Source organism: Podarcis erhardii (assembly GCF_964252035.2).
Source record: "Podarcis erhardii genome assembly, chromosome: 8".
In the NCBI taxonomy this organism is placed as follows: Eukaryota; Metazoa; Chordata; class Lepidosauria; order Squamata; family Lacertidae; genus Podarcis; species Podarcis erhardii.
The window spans coordinates 50,989,872-51,003,584 of NC_138499.1; the positions used below are offsets into that span (position 1 = coordinate 50,989,872).

The window sequence follows — 13,713 nt, forward strand, 5'->3', positions numbered from 1 at the left end:
CTGGCACATTTTGTTTAGTTATTGCTGCCCTCTGCAGGTTGCTTAAAGTATAATGAAAAGGGAGTTGGGTGCTTGGAAAAGCAGAGATGAACTTTAAATGCAGTTTTCTAGTGACCAAATGTTTTGTCCATGTGACCAAATTATTTGTTATAATCCATAATCAAAGGGAAAGGGATTGGGCGGTGGGGGAGGAAGGAAGGAAGGAAAATCCAACCTCAGCCACATCTTATTAGCTACAAAGTTCTTATAAGAACCAGTTGGAATTGAAACAGTTAAAAGAAAGGAGGAGCCAAAAGTTGCTGATTTTTCAGCAGAGCATACAGTAGAGACCCGGCAGTCCCAACTCTGCTGCAGCCTGATAGAAAGGCTATATAATATGGCGTCTCTGTAGAGTTCAGATAGGGATTGGTCATCTTTTCAGTGGTACAGTTACTTTAGACTCTGAATTTAATGGTTTTGCAGGAGGGGCCTTCATTAGATGGTAATGTGTATTACAGTACTTACTTCAAAATGTGGTAAGCCACCCCTAATGCTCATTTTGCTGAGTGGAGCACTGGACATCTGTTCCAAACATGGTACATTTCAAAAGGCTGCCTGAAACAGTCCTATACCAGGCAAATTAGGCCCAGCAGGCTAAAGATTCCCCAAGGCTGGTGTCTAAGATTGTATGATTGGTAGCATTTTGAAAGGTACCATGTTTCTAACAACCAATCATTCACAATGAACCTGTTTCTACTGGGATTGTATTAAGATTTCTTTGAATAGTAAAGATGATGTTGAGATTAGGATTAGGATTTTTTATTATTATTTGTACCCTGCCCATCTGACTGGGTTGCCCCAGCCACTCTGGGCAGCTTCCCACATATATAAAAACCTTGTAAAACATTAAACCTTAAAAGCTTCCCCATACAGGGCTGCCTTCAGATGTTTCCTAAATGTTATATAATTAGTCATTTCCTTAACATCTGATGGGAGGGCAGTCCACAGGGTGGGTGCTACTACCGAGAAGGCCCTCTGCCTGGTTCCCTGGAACTTTGCTTCTCACAGTGAGGGAACTGCCAGAAGGCCCTCGGCGCTGGACCTCAGTGTCCAGGCTGAGAGATGGGGGTGGAGACACTCCTTCAGGTATACAGGGCCAAGGTTGTTTAGGGCTTTCAAATAAAAAATCCTTTTTATGCATATCTTTTTTCTAAAAAAAGCATGCCTTACTTTTCTCTATAAAATTCTCTCTGTCTCTCTCTCTCTCTCTCTATATATACACATATCAATCACACACCAAACAGTTACAACTGTTCACATTACATTGATTTCTGTGGTAGTATTAAGCACATGCTCCAGGCTTTTCAATTTCAGCAGTTTAGAAGGGGTTCCTCACAAGTAAATATCCATTTTCTTTTGATGTGTGAAACCTTAGCTCCAAACCTTTTCGAAACGGGGGGGGGGGGGGAGTGCAGGTTGAAATCTGCACTTTTGTGTTTTCTGCCTACATAAGATAAATTTTAAGATTGCTTGTCAAAGAAAGTGTCAGATGTGTTTCCAAGGCAACTTACTAAAGATACTTAGAAATCTAAAGATAGATATAATAATGTCAGTAGCTAAATAATATTGTTCATCTTGGCCTTTTTCTCTTTAACAAATGTGAAATATTTAAGATAGATTCAGAAGCCTTCTAACTATTGCTGTTTTGGGCAGTTTATTGCAGCGTTAGTTCATGTTAGAGCAAAGTGATAAAGGAAAACACAGTGAGATGCACAGGGAAAGGAAGTTCCCTGTTGGCAGGCAGGATTGACTTGTTTGTCTTTCCCATTTTCTCAGCCATATAACTTGATTCAAAATTCTCTCCCAGGTTTTATGTTCTGGACAAACAGCTCACTTTGCTGCAAGGAATGTTTGTGGCCAAGGGTTAAGATTACTTTTTAAATTAGCAAACCTGTTTAAGGCATGATCCTATGCACATTTAAAGGTAAAGGTACCCTTGACCATTAGGTCCAGTCGCGGACGACTCTGGGATTGTGGCACTCATCTCACTCTATAGGCCGAGGAGCCAGCGTTTGTCCGCAGGCAGCTTCCGGGTCATGTGGCCAGTATGATTAAGCCGCTTCTGGCGAACCAGAGCAGCGCACGGAAACGCCGTTTACCTTCCTGCTGGAGCGGTACCTATTATCTACTTGCACTTTGATGTGCTTTCAAACTGCTAGGTTGGCAGGAGCAGGGACTGAGCAACGGGAGCTCACCCCGTCACGGGGATTTGAACCGCCGACCTTCTCATCGACAAGCCCTGTTGTTGTTGTTGTTTAGTCGTTTAGTCGTGTCCGACTCTTCGTGACCCCATGGACCAGAGCACGCCAGGCACTCCTGTCTTCCACTGCCTCCCGCAGTTTGGTCAGACTCATGTTTGTAGCTTCGAGAACACTGTCCAACCATCTCGTCCTCTGTCGTCCCCTTCTCCTTGTGCCCTCCATCTTTCCCAACATCAGGGTCTTTTCCAGGGAGTCTTCTCTTCTCATGAGGTGGCCAAAGTATTGGAGCCTCAGCTTCACAATCTGTCCTTCCAGTGAGCACTCAGGGCTGATTTCCTTAAGAATGGATACGCTTGATCTTCTTGCAGTCCATGGGACTCTCAAGAGTCTCCTCCAGCACCATAATTCAAAAGCATCAATTCTTCAGCGATCAGCCTTCTTGATGGTCCAGCTCTCACTTCCATACATCACTACTGGGAAAACCATGGCTTTAACTATACGGACCTTTGTTGGCAAGGTGATGTCTCTGCTTTTTAAGACGCTGTCTAGGTTTGCCATCGCCTTTCTCCCAAGGAGCAGGCGTCTTTTAATTTTGTGACTGCTGTCACCATCTGCAGTGATCATGGAGCCCAAGAAAGTAAAATCTCTCACTGCCTCCATTTCTTCCCCTTCTATTTGCCAGGAGGTGATGGGCCCAGTGGCCATGATCTTCGTTTTTTTGATGTTGAGCTTCAGACCATATTTTGCGCTCTCCTCTTTCACCCTCATTAAAAGGTTCTTTAATTCCTCCTCACTTTCTGCCATCAAGGTTGTGTCATCTGCATATCTGAGGTTGTTGATATTTCTTCCGGCAATCTTAATTCCGGTTTGGGATTCTCTGTGATTTAGACCACAGCGCGACTGAACCCTGTGCAACTGATTTATAAGAAAATGTGTTACTTCATTGAACTGTAGAATTCTCACAAAAGCTGTATGAAGTCAGTTAAACCTTTTTATGTGGCAGCCAAAGGCAGCACTGTTTACTGCGGTTTCATACCTAGACAAATAAATGTTTGAGTGTAAAGTGTTGTTCAGATTTCATGAAAAAGCACAAGCAATTAATTTTTTTACATATGCCAACATAGATATCCTGCATATATTAAAGAGGAAAGTTGCATATGGTTGGTGTGTTAACATTAGAGGTTTATCAGACATCTGATGCAACGAGAACTTTTGAGCAGCATATAAAGGTAGTGTGTGTTTAAAAACAAGTGCCTTAGAACAACCAGTCATGCACAGGGTTTAAATACGTATGTGTGAGAAGGAAGGTTGTCAGGGTCCCATTGAGGCTGCTATTGCCTTTCTACCAAAAAGCTCATCCCTCTGCACTGTTACTATGCATGGGGGGGCGGTGACATTCATCTTGCAGAGGAGGGATTGGCATGGAAGTAAAGTACAAAGTACCTTGCCATTTCCAACCTTAAACAAATCTTCACTTTGCCTTGTAACTTTCACTAGATTTTGTCAAAATAGATATGCTGTGGAGGATCTGTGATCAGATCTCCAAATGTTGTGTATTTTCACTTAGAGCTGCTGCTATTATCCCTGCCAATTTGGATCCTGGCCATTGTTCTGAGGGAGGAGTTAACTCTTTTCTCTCAGTACAATGTGAGAACCTCTTCTGTTGCCACTCTAGCAGCAGTTTTGAAAGGTGATTGGAGTCAGGGAAACATCTGTGCTTAAAGCAGTGTCACAGCCCAAATAAAAATCTTAAAAGTGCTTGTAGTTGCATTTGAGCAAAAGGAAAATGTGTTGGAAGCTCCAATCACAGAGTAGTGTGATCCTTCCACAACTGTATCCTACAATATGGCATCAGGAAGGGGGGCTATATGTCTGTTTTAGTGGCATCATAAGCCTTAGAAAATCAGTCATATCCAGCCAGCACTCCAAATTACAATAGCTCTACTATTATGGGAAAGAGAGAGGTTTTAGGTTTATCCTCTAAACCAGGAGGGTGTGTGTGTGTGTAATCTGTTGCCCTCCAGATCATGTTGAGACTCCACATTCATCATTCCTGATGCTTCACCACGCTAGCTGGGGTTGTTGGTACCTGGAGGCCGCAGTTTAGCCACTGCTGTTGCAAAACTAAAGCGGTTTATTGAGGAGAGACGTATAAGCCTGCAAATGAACAACAGCTTCTCATTTCCTGGAAACTGGAAATAACCTAGCACTTCTCTCTGCTTGATGTCTGCTCTTCTTTAAAACTTTAACACCACACTTTTATTTCCTGGTAGTCAGCCAGTTGCCATAGCAACAGGTGTTGGAAATTCAGGTAATATGAGTCAGGGCTAATCCTGCTAATATGTACATCTTTCCTAGGAGCCTTGTCTTGGTTCTTCCCTGTCTTATGCTTGTAGCTGTGCCCTGTATCCCTTGTGAAAATAAACCTTTTGGTGGATTCATAGGGTTCCTAAATCTAAAAGTAATGCAGGGCACGTTACCTTGTTGATTGTTTACCGGGGAAAATATTTTAAAACTCAAGTAAAAACATTAACAAAATACCAGAATTGAGCAAAATAATGCAAGCAATGGTCCACGTACAACAAATATAAATAATAGGTGAGCTCTTTCGTTAATCAAAGTAGCCCCATTGAAATCAGTAGTCTTTCCATTTTAACGGGGTCTACTCAATTTCTTAGTTGGCCAATAATATGGGTAATCTATCAATAAATATGCATGATGATTTCTTAAAAGATTGTATTTTAGAAAGTGAAGGTGCTGCACTGTTTCTGCAGATATACACTAAACAATGCACATCCACATCCCCAGGGTTGTTATAGTGGTTGCCTAAACTTCTTTGTTTGTTGCATTAGCTTTTTAAAGTTCTGAATATCACCTTTTACATCTTTCTTGACAGGTAATTAATCCAACATTTGGATTGTATAGGCTTCTATTGGGGGCCCTTGTACTGTAAAAAGTATTGGATAAATGGTGTTTTGGCTGCAACTTTAACCATGTTTCTTAGATTACCCACCATATGTATCATAATAATAGTGGGGATGAGGCAGCTGTTATTGGGTGTTTTAGATATATTAGATTTTCCATGGTTAACAGCTGTGTTTTCTTTCAGCTTTCTAGAAAGAATAGACAGTGTCAGTCTGATTGATTACACACCCACAGATCAGGTGAGTAAAGTGGGAAACAACTGGCTGTGAACTGTAAGCCATCTTCATATTTTTTTTTAACATGTCCAGTGGTGTCCATCTGCTGAGAGAATAAAACTGTCCGTGGAACAGGAATGCAGTGTCTGGTATTTCCCTTGCATGCTCTATGCCACTGAAACCTGCTCTGGGTTCCTGAGGGACCCTCCAGAACAGGCTTCAAAAAATTGCCTCTGTCCCTGTTCTACTGGTAGATTTGTTTCATGAGTGCACAGACACCACTGGATGCTACCCATAGCATTTAATTTTAAATATACTAATTTTAAACCATTCGGTGGGGGGAATGTCTCAAATGATGAGTTAATTCGGTCATGTTTGCTTCCTTAAAATTCAGAGATCACAATTCACAGAAAGAACTCAGATCATTTGTTGAAGTGTTCTAGTCCTTCATCCATGACTGGTGAATTTAGTTTTTGTGAACAACAGAGGCTTTAACCTTTTCCCTTCCATGCCACGTGGCAGACTGCTTTTGAAACTGGGGGGGGGGGGAGATTAAAAACAATTTATTGTATTGTGGGGTGGAGGCAGCCATTCAAAGAACAAAAGTAAAATAGTTCCACCTTGCTTGATTCTAAGCAGGTCTTCAGATCCTGGCCAGTATCAAAAAGTAAATATCACCCAACTCCTTGTTTGCATTTCCTGATGCCCAAGAAGCAAAACACATCAGCCCTTTTCACTGCTGATTGTGAGGCACGTGCCATCATGGTGTCTGGCACAGACACAAAGGCATACCTTTTCAGAGGGAATTTAGCCAGATACGGGAAGAACTGTGCAGTTTGAGAAGTTACCGGGAAGAGAGAGCCAGCTGACGAAACTTGTGTGTCAATTCACATTGTGCATCAGTTGCACTGAAATGTTGATATATATCAGTTAAAATTGTATAGTCCAGGGTAGACAATGTGATGCCTCCCAGATGTTGTGGGCAACAACTCCCACCAGACCCAGCAGAGTGGCCAAGAGTCAGGGGGTGATGAGGGTTGTCATTCAAAACATCTGGAAGAACCACGTTGGCTACTCCTGTACTCCTAGTATAAACAAGTGCTTTTTAAAACCAAAAAACTACATACTTCTGATTCTGTTTTTCCTTTCCAGGATCTCTTGAGGTGCAGGGTTTTGACATCGGGGATTTTTGAGACAAGATTCCAAGTAGATAAAGTAAACTTTCAGTGAGTACACTAGTACTGTAGTAATCTGTATTTTTTGTCATTATGGTAAAGTAGAGGCGACCAAATTGACTTAAAAAAATTTATAGAACCATTTTTTTCAAATAACCTTGTGGGCTGCAACAGGATTGCACAAGAGAAGAGCAAAGCTTGAAACGTATACAAAAGCTCCATTTGTTGCACAAGCCATTGCTGGTTATTTACTTCTTTTGGTAAATTATGGTCCTTGAACTTTCAAATTTCAGATGAGGTCTTTCCAAGGCTTTATATAATGATAATGAAAGAGCAGAAGTGTTATTTCACGAGCCCTAATTCAAATAGCACATTAAAATCCCTGGGTTTTGAATTTTTATATTTGATACCTACGAAAGCAATGATAGCTACTACAAAGAGAAGTTTAATTAACATTTAGTCTATGTTTGCTGTTAATACTTTTTTCTAGTCTGACTGCAGCAATGAAGCATTCCCAATGAACCATTTTAATACTTTTACCCATTTGAATTTTTTGGTATATTCTGGAATGTTCTTAGGCCTCAAAGATATGCTGCATCTCAAAATGATTACATTCTAAACAGTGCTTATAAAACTCTAGTAAAGCTGAATAACTTTCTCAGCCTTGTAAAAGTATTGTAGGAATGTCAAGTTAATTCCTTCTGTCCTCTGAATCACTATAGCAGGCACAGGCAAACTCGGCCCTCCAGATGTTTTTGGGACTACAATTCCCATCATCCCTGAGCACTGGCCCTGTTAGCTAGGGATCATGGGAGTTGTAGTCCCAAAAACATCTGGAGGGCCAAGTTTGCCTATGCCTGAGATAGAGGATCCTTGCCCTTTTTCTCAGTAGACTTGTTTGGCCCACTTTCTTGTTGCATTTTGGGTCTTGCCTTTGAGACATGTTTGTAAATTTGCACTCCCAGCCAGACCCCCCCCCCTTTTCACAACTGATCTGTGTTTCCCCAACTATCTGTTAGTATATAAATAAAACATTATTTTCGGGAAGCTGAGGGAATGTCCCTTTTTTCATGCAATAAATACTGCCATTTCATTTGGAAGTTTAACAACATAGCATGCAAAGTGTAACTTTCCTTGTGCATGCCAAAACGTAACAACCTCTGGCTTTTCAACAGCATGTTTGATGTAGGTGGTCAGAGAGATGAAAGAAGAAAATGGATCCAGTGTTTTAACGGTAAGCAATATATTCACATTATGTGTTCTAAGAATGTTTCCAGCTCCCTTATTTTATGTTGTAAGTGTACATAATTTAGATTGATCTGAGTTTCTAAACCTTCAGAAATCTTTACCATTTTGTCTGTATATCCTAGATTGCATTTATATAAATACCATCATAAAACATGTTTATTTACTGTGGCAATGAACGCAACACAGTAAAAATCTTATTCTCTGGGTGTTCTGTTCTCCTCTAGATGTCACAGCTATTATCTTTGTCGTGGCCTGTAGCAGCTACAACATGGTCATAAGGGAAGACAACAACACAAACAGATTACGGGAGTCCCTGGACCTCTTCAAAAGTATCTGGAACAACAGGTAAAATTCCCATACAACAAAGCAACTATATTGGGAAGGGGGAATAGTATGTAGCATTTCTAGCTCTCCATCCTCTGCTGCCACCAGGTAAGCACTGGCACACTGGCCTGGGATGGGATACGCAGAGAGTGAAGATCACTTTCTTTGCTCCCCATCCCCCACCATCACTGGGTGCAGCAGGCGGGGGCAGGATGCATCACGTAATGCCAGGCCCCTTCAATGGGGGGCAAGTCGCCCCCCCCCCTGCTTCCAAGCTTCCTTGCCTTGCTTCTGCGTTGCCAGAAGCAACTGGCTGGCTGCTGTTGGAAATTAGGACACTGAATGATGTTTGTATGAGATTATTCTAACATGTGGGTCTTTGCAGGTGGTTACGGACAATTTCTATCATTTTGTTTTTGAATAAACAAGATATGCTGGCTGAAAAAGTCTTGGCAGGGAAGTCTAAAATTGAAGATTATTTTCCTGAATTCACACGTTACACTGTACCTGAAGATGGTGAGTTTCTTATCTGCATTGTGATTAAGTAGCTAGGGTAATCTTTGGTTTCCTTTAATGTCATGCATAAATTCCTTAAATAACATATATATCAAAGTAAATATATCAACGCAGAAGTTAAGATATATTTTGTTCCAAATAACACTAATAAACCTTTAGACAACCAATAGGTTGGTTAGTTCAAATGGAAGTGTGGCCTTGCTTGGCAGTCACCTAAGAGAGGAAAACCAGCAGGGAAGGAGGAAAGAGTGGTGAAAACGTCCAGCAATTGGGCTGAGCTGCAAACCATCCTCAGGATTGGTGGGATCTCAGTAGCACCCACTACTTCTGCCGCAGCAGGTCTGAGCAGAAGATCTGACAAGATACGCCAGTCCCCTCTGCAGCTCTGACATGGTCATGACAGAAGCAATTAACAGCTGCTGCCTCAGACAACCTTTTTGGCAAACCCCTTCCTCTTCCCAAACTTGGAGAGCTCAGAAAGGTAGCTCTTTCCTGACTTCGCATGCAGTTTCAGAGGGCCATAGTTCTGTACTGCAAAATGTCACACATTCAATCACTAATATCTCAAGGTAGGACTAGAAAAACTCCCGTCTGAAGCTTTGGATAACTGCTGCCTGTCAACAAAGACAATACTGACAGGGACAAATAGTAGCTTCCCATGTCCCCACATTTTAGAATGCCTCTGCAGGTCAGTACGATATCAGAAACAAGGCCCAGCACCTCCCTCAGAGGTGGGGTGGGGCCACTGGCAGGCACAAATTTTGGCTGACTATCAAGGTCAGATTTGTAGATCCCTGCCCTTGTGGTGCCTTGCTAACAATCCTCTCCCACATTATCTTAATCACTGTTCCTTCAGAGCCCTTCTATAGTCTCCCTTTGCCTCAGTAAGTTTTTTATCTCATTTTCTACCTACCGTATTTTTCTCCCTATAGGACGCACTTTTTCCCCTCCAAAAATGAAGGGGAAATGTGTGTGCGTCCTATGGGGCGAATGCAGACTTTCGCTGAAGCCTGGAGAGCGAGAGGGGTCAGTGTGCACCAACCCCTCTCGCTCTCCAGGCTTCAGGAAGCTATCCGCAAACCTTGCGAGCTCCGCGTGAGTTCCCGTCGGGCTCCCAAGGCTTGCGGATAGCAGCCTGCATTCCAAAGCCTGGGGCGTGCTGCACAGCGCGCCCCAGGCTTCGTGCAGATATCGGGCAGCCCCACAAGCTCGGGGGACAGCGGGGAGGCGCAGCGCCGCCATCCCGCTGTTCCCCAACCTGGTTTGGAGGCTGCCAGCCCCACAAGCTCTGGGGACAGATATCCGCAAGCCTGGGTAGACCGGTGCGACTTCCCGCCGGGCTCCCTAGGCTTGCGGATAGCAGCCTGTTCTGGGGGCTGGGGTTAGGGGAAGCTCGGGCATCCCCCGCCCCAGCCCCGCGCCTGGGGGGGAAATAATTCTTTCCCCTTTATTTCCCCCCCCAAAAAAAAAACTAGGTGCGTTCTATGGGCCAGTGCGCCCTATGGGACAAAAAATACGGTAATTTTTGTTCATATTTATCTTTCTCAGTCCCTTGCCTGCTTTTCACTCTTTCATTAGCCTTCTTGCTTCTGGTCTTCCTGCCCTTTGGGTTTCTTAATTTCCAGATTCTTTTCCCAAACTCCACCAGACAAAGTAACAAATACTCAAGAGCAGCTAGACTGAAAACTGCTTAGCTCCTTGAACTACTGAGCATTCCATGTGACTACACCAGATGAGAATCATGTATGAAGGTTTCATTGCCATAACCAAAATGTAGATAGTCTGGGAGCAAATCCTCTTATCTTGTTTAAAAGTTAATGTGTTCTGTGTATTATTCTTCCTATCTCAGACAACTGTTGCTTTGTTGAGCAATTCCTTTCTTCCAACGCCTCTCCGTATTGCGTCGTGTTAGGGCACTTCCCCACCAAACCTACCTTGATGCCTAGCCCTCCTACCCTGTTCACAACTACCCTAAAGGCTGCCTGCTTCCTCCTCCTCCTCCAGACTCAGTTTTGCCCTTATAGAACTCAAACCAGTACAAAGGTCTCTACCTGCCCTTGGCTCTGGTTCCACCTACTGTTGGCCTCCCTGCATTATGCCCTACTGGCCCAATGAGCACCAGTCACCACTGGTTAGATAGTAATTAAGAGAGCATTTGCCCACATGGGAATATTTTAGCTGATGTATATTACAATGACGAAAGTATAAGTTGTTGTCAGATAGATAATGTAGATAATGATGTACCTAAATGTTACTATTGCAAGGAATGTTGCTTGTTCAGGGAGTTCTGGGGATTAAGTGTGTGAAATGAGGTTAGTTTTATTTAAGTTAATAAATGTTCTTACATTTGACAGTATTAGCCATAAAATTGTACTGATACATAAAAGGCAGTAAATTGCCCATGCTTATCTAATCTGCCTTAACCATGCTTTCCTTTTTTTATATCTACATGTCATTACTACTTACTTATTTAATGTTCCTAACAGCAACGCCAGATGCAGGAGAAGACCCCAAAGTTACAAGAGCAAAGTTTTTTATCCGGGATGAATTTTTAGTAAGTGACACTTTAAAAAACATTGACTGGCTGTGTTAATTTACTATCAATAAACTCATTTCACCAGAAAGGAGTTTTAGTATAATCTTTGAACGTTATAGAAAATGTTAACATCTTGAAATCCAGCTGTTATTTAAATATTAATCAACAATGTCCCCGTTTTATAAATCAGGAAAAAATGCCTGGTCACTTGTCTAGCTACGTAGAATTATTTTGTCTTCTATCTGGTATTCCTTTTAGAATGGGTTGCCTTTCACCTCCAGCCCATTTGTGTGAACCAGATAACTAAGATTAATGCATATAACCCTCTGGTTTTAGATTGGACACGCACACACACACTGCCATTTCCAGGTCTGCCTTTCACTTCTCAAAGCAGCACTTTGTTGTGTTGATAGCTGTCCAATGGCAGGTACAGTTTGTGCCTTTCAAGTCTTGACTCTGTATTGGTTTTCTTCCCCCTGCAGAGAATAAGCACGGCGACTGGAGATGGAAAGCATTACTGCTACCCCCACTTTACATGTGCAGTTGACACAGAAAACATCCGCAGAGTGTTCAACGACTGTAGAGACATCATTCAGAGAATGCACCTTCGGCAGTATGAACTATTGTAATTGAGAACACCATGGAGCCTGTGGTTTTAAACATCATCTTTTTTTCCGACTTCTTCATGTGAAGTAAGAGGGAGATGCTATATAGATACACGTCTGCCTCCTCAGTTTGTTTACTTTGATTAGCCTTTCAACCCAGTTCATGCTTTATGGGACGATGTGTGTGCTTTATTTTTATATGCCACTTCTGTGTCATTCCACTAAGGCCTTTGGCTACCTCTGTTTCCTTAGGTTTGGTTGCATTTTTGTTTTGTTTTTAATTGGACATAGCCTGCTAGTTGTTTTTTCCCCCCCAGCAGGTTTGTTCAAGCTGGTATCTGCTAGTTGGGTGACACCATGTCATACTTGCAGTGTGCATGGGTTTCCTTTCTACCGTGACGCTGAAGAGTACTTGATAGATTGGGTGGGGGAGAATAATGCACTTTGTTTTAGGGTTGTGAAATACTGTTGAGGATATATACACGCGTGATGTAGCAGCACCACAATATTAGTCACAGTTTTTAACATAACTGAGTTGCAGGTCAGCTGACAAAGGTGACCTCCTCTTCTAAGCCATTATTGGCACAGGAAATAGACTAGATAGTGAGGCACAGGGAAGATGAGCAATTTTTCTGGAGGTTTGGAGCCAAGAGTCTCTAAACACCTCAGGCATTTGAATTCAGAGCTACTTTTTCAGACTACTTGCATCTAGGCAGAAAATTCACCCTCACTTTTGTTTCTTCTGTCCACAAATGATCCAACTACTTTAGATCACTTTTGGACAATAGTCTTCTCCCTATATATATAATATATATATAATATATATATTATTTTTGTTTTACTGCTGGTTTATTATTATATTGTACAGACTGTAAAGTGTAATATTATTTTGTACAATTTTATTGAAGATAAATACTTGTAGAAGATCTTTGTGCCTTGATTATGGCTGTACCTGTAAAACGAGCTAAGATGTATGTTTTTGATTGCGCTGTACAGCTTGATGTCAACTTTACCTGCAGCAGTGACTGAAGGTAAAAAACTTCTCTGTAGAGTTTAGGGTTTTTCTGGTTTATATAAAAAGAAATGCTCTTTAGTATAAAAAAATATAAATTATGCAAATTTTAGTCATATACCTTTGAAAGTAAGTTATTACTGCCACCAGATGTTGCAGCAAATATGCCTTTCTCAGTCTTAGCTTTAAAACACTGAAATTGATTCAAGTGTCCAAATTGCAACCTGGTGTTTTCATGGAAACCAAGGATTTTGTTTTACCTTTAAAAAAAACCTATGTTCAGTAATTCTTTGGTCATTCATAGCCAATTTCACAATTGCAGATTGTGAATGTGTAGAAGCACCATTAGATAAAGGCTCTTCAATCTCTGTTGCAACAGCCGCTTTCATTGTGCAAATTGGAAGAAAGAAGAAAAGGTTTAACCCTTGTGTCTGGCCTAAGAGAATTACAAGATGACAATTTTATTTCTCTTAATAAAGAGACCTTAGAAAATGGTTTTATTTTAAATATTGTAGAATTACAATGTGTGGATATTTCTCAAACTTGAATAATTTATGCAAATGACATTCACAAAATAAGTTGTGGTACAGTATAATATAAAAGCAAGAATTGCAGTAGCAATAAGGCATGTCCTTCTCAGTACTATAACACTGCTTTTATATTTTATACATAGGTGTTATGTCAGAGTACATAGTTTCCTGTGTCCAAGGTAACCTGTACAAACGTTTAAAATTTGTAATTGCAATAACAAAATTTAGAAGTGTTAGCCTACATACCTTCATAGATTATGTATCTCTTGGATTATCTTCATCCTTTGCTTTAAATTTAAAGGCAAATTACTCTTTGAAATATTTTCAACCACCCAATGTGAATCAATTCTTAAAGGAGGATAGCATGTTTGTTGTTTATGTAAGCCC

General features: G+C 41.4%; 1 protein-coding gene across 7 annotated transcripts in view; it reads left to right on the forward strand.

Annotated features, from left to right (window-relative positions):
• Positions 1–13,303, forward strand: part of GNAL (G protein subunit alpha L) — a 181,660-nt gene extending 168,357 nt beyond the window's left edge. For all 7 annotated transcript variants that reach the window (XM_081873538.1, XM_081873539.1, XM_081873541.1 and 4 more), the window contains 7 exons: positions 5,350–5,404; positions 6,533–6,606; positions 7,731–7,789; positions 8,028–8,148; positions 8,513–8,643; positions 11,130–11,197; positions 11,662–13,303. In XM_081873538.1, the coding sequence (XP_081729664.1) occupies positions 5,350–5,404; positions 6,533–6,606; positions 7,731–7,789; positions 8,028–8,148; positions 8,513–8,643; positions 11,130–11,197; positions 11,662–11,808 (655 nt within the window). In that variant the 3' untranslated portion in view covers positions 11,809–13,303. The remainder of the gene's footprint in view (positions 1–5,349; positions 5,405–6,532; positions 6,607–7,730; positions 7,790–8,027; positions 8,149–8,512; positions 8,644–11,129; positions 11,198–11,661) is intronic.
• Positions 13,304–13,713: the final 410 nt, after the last annotated feature.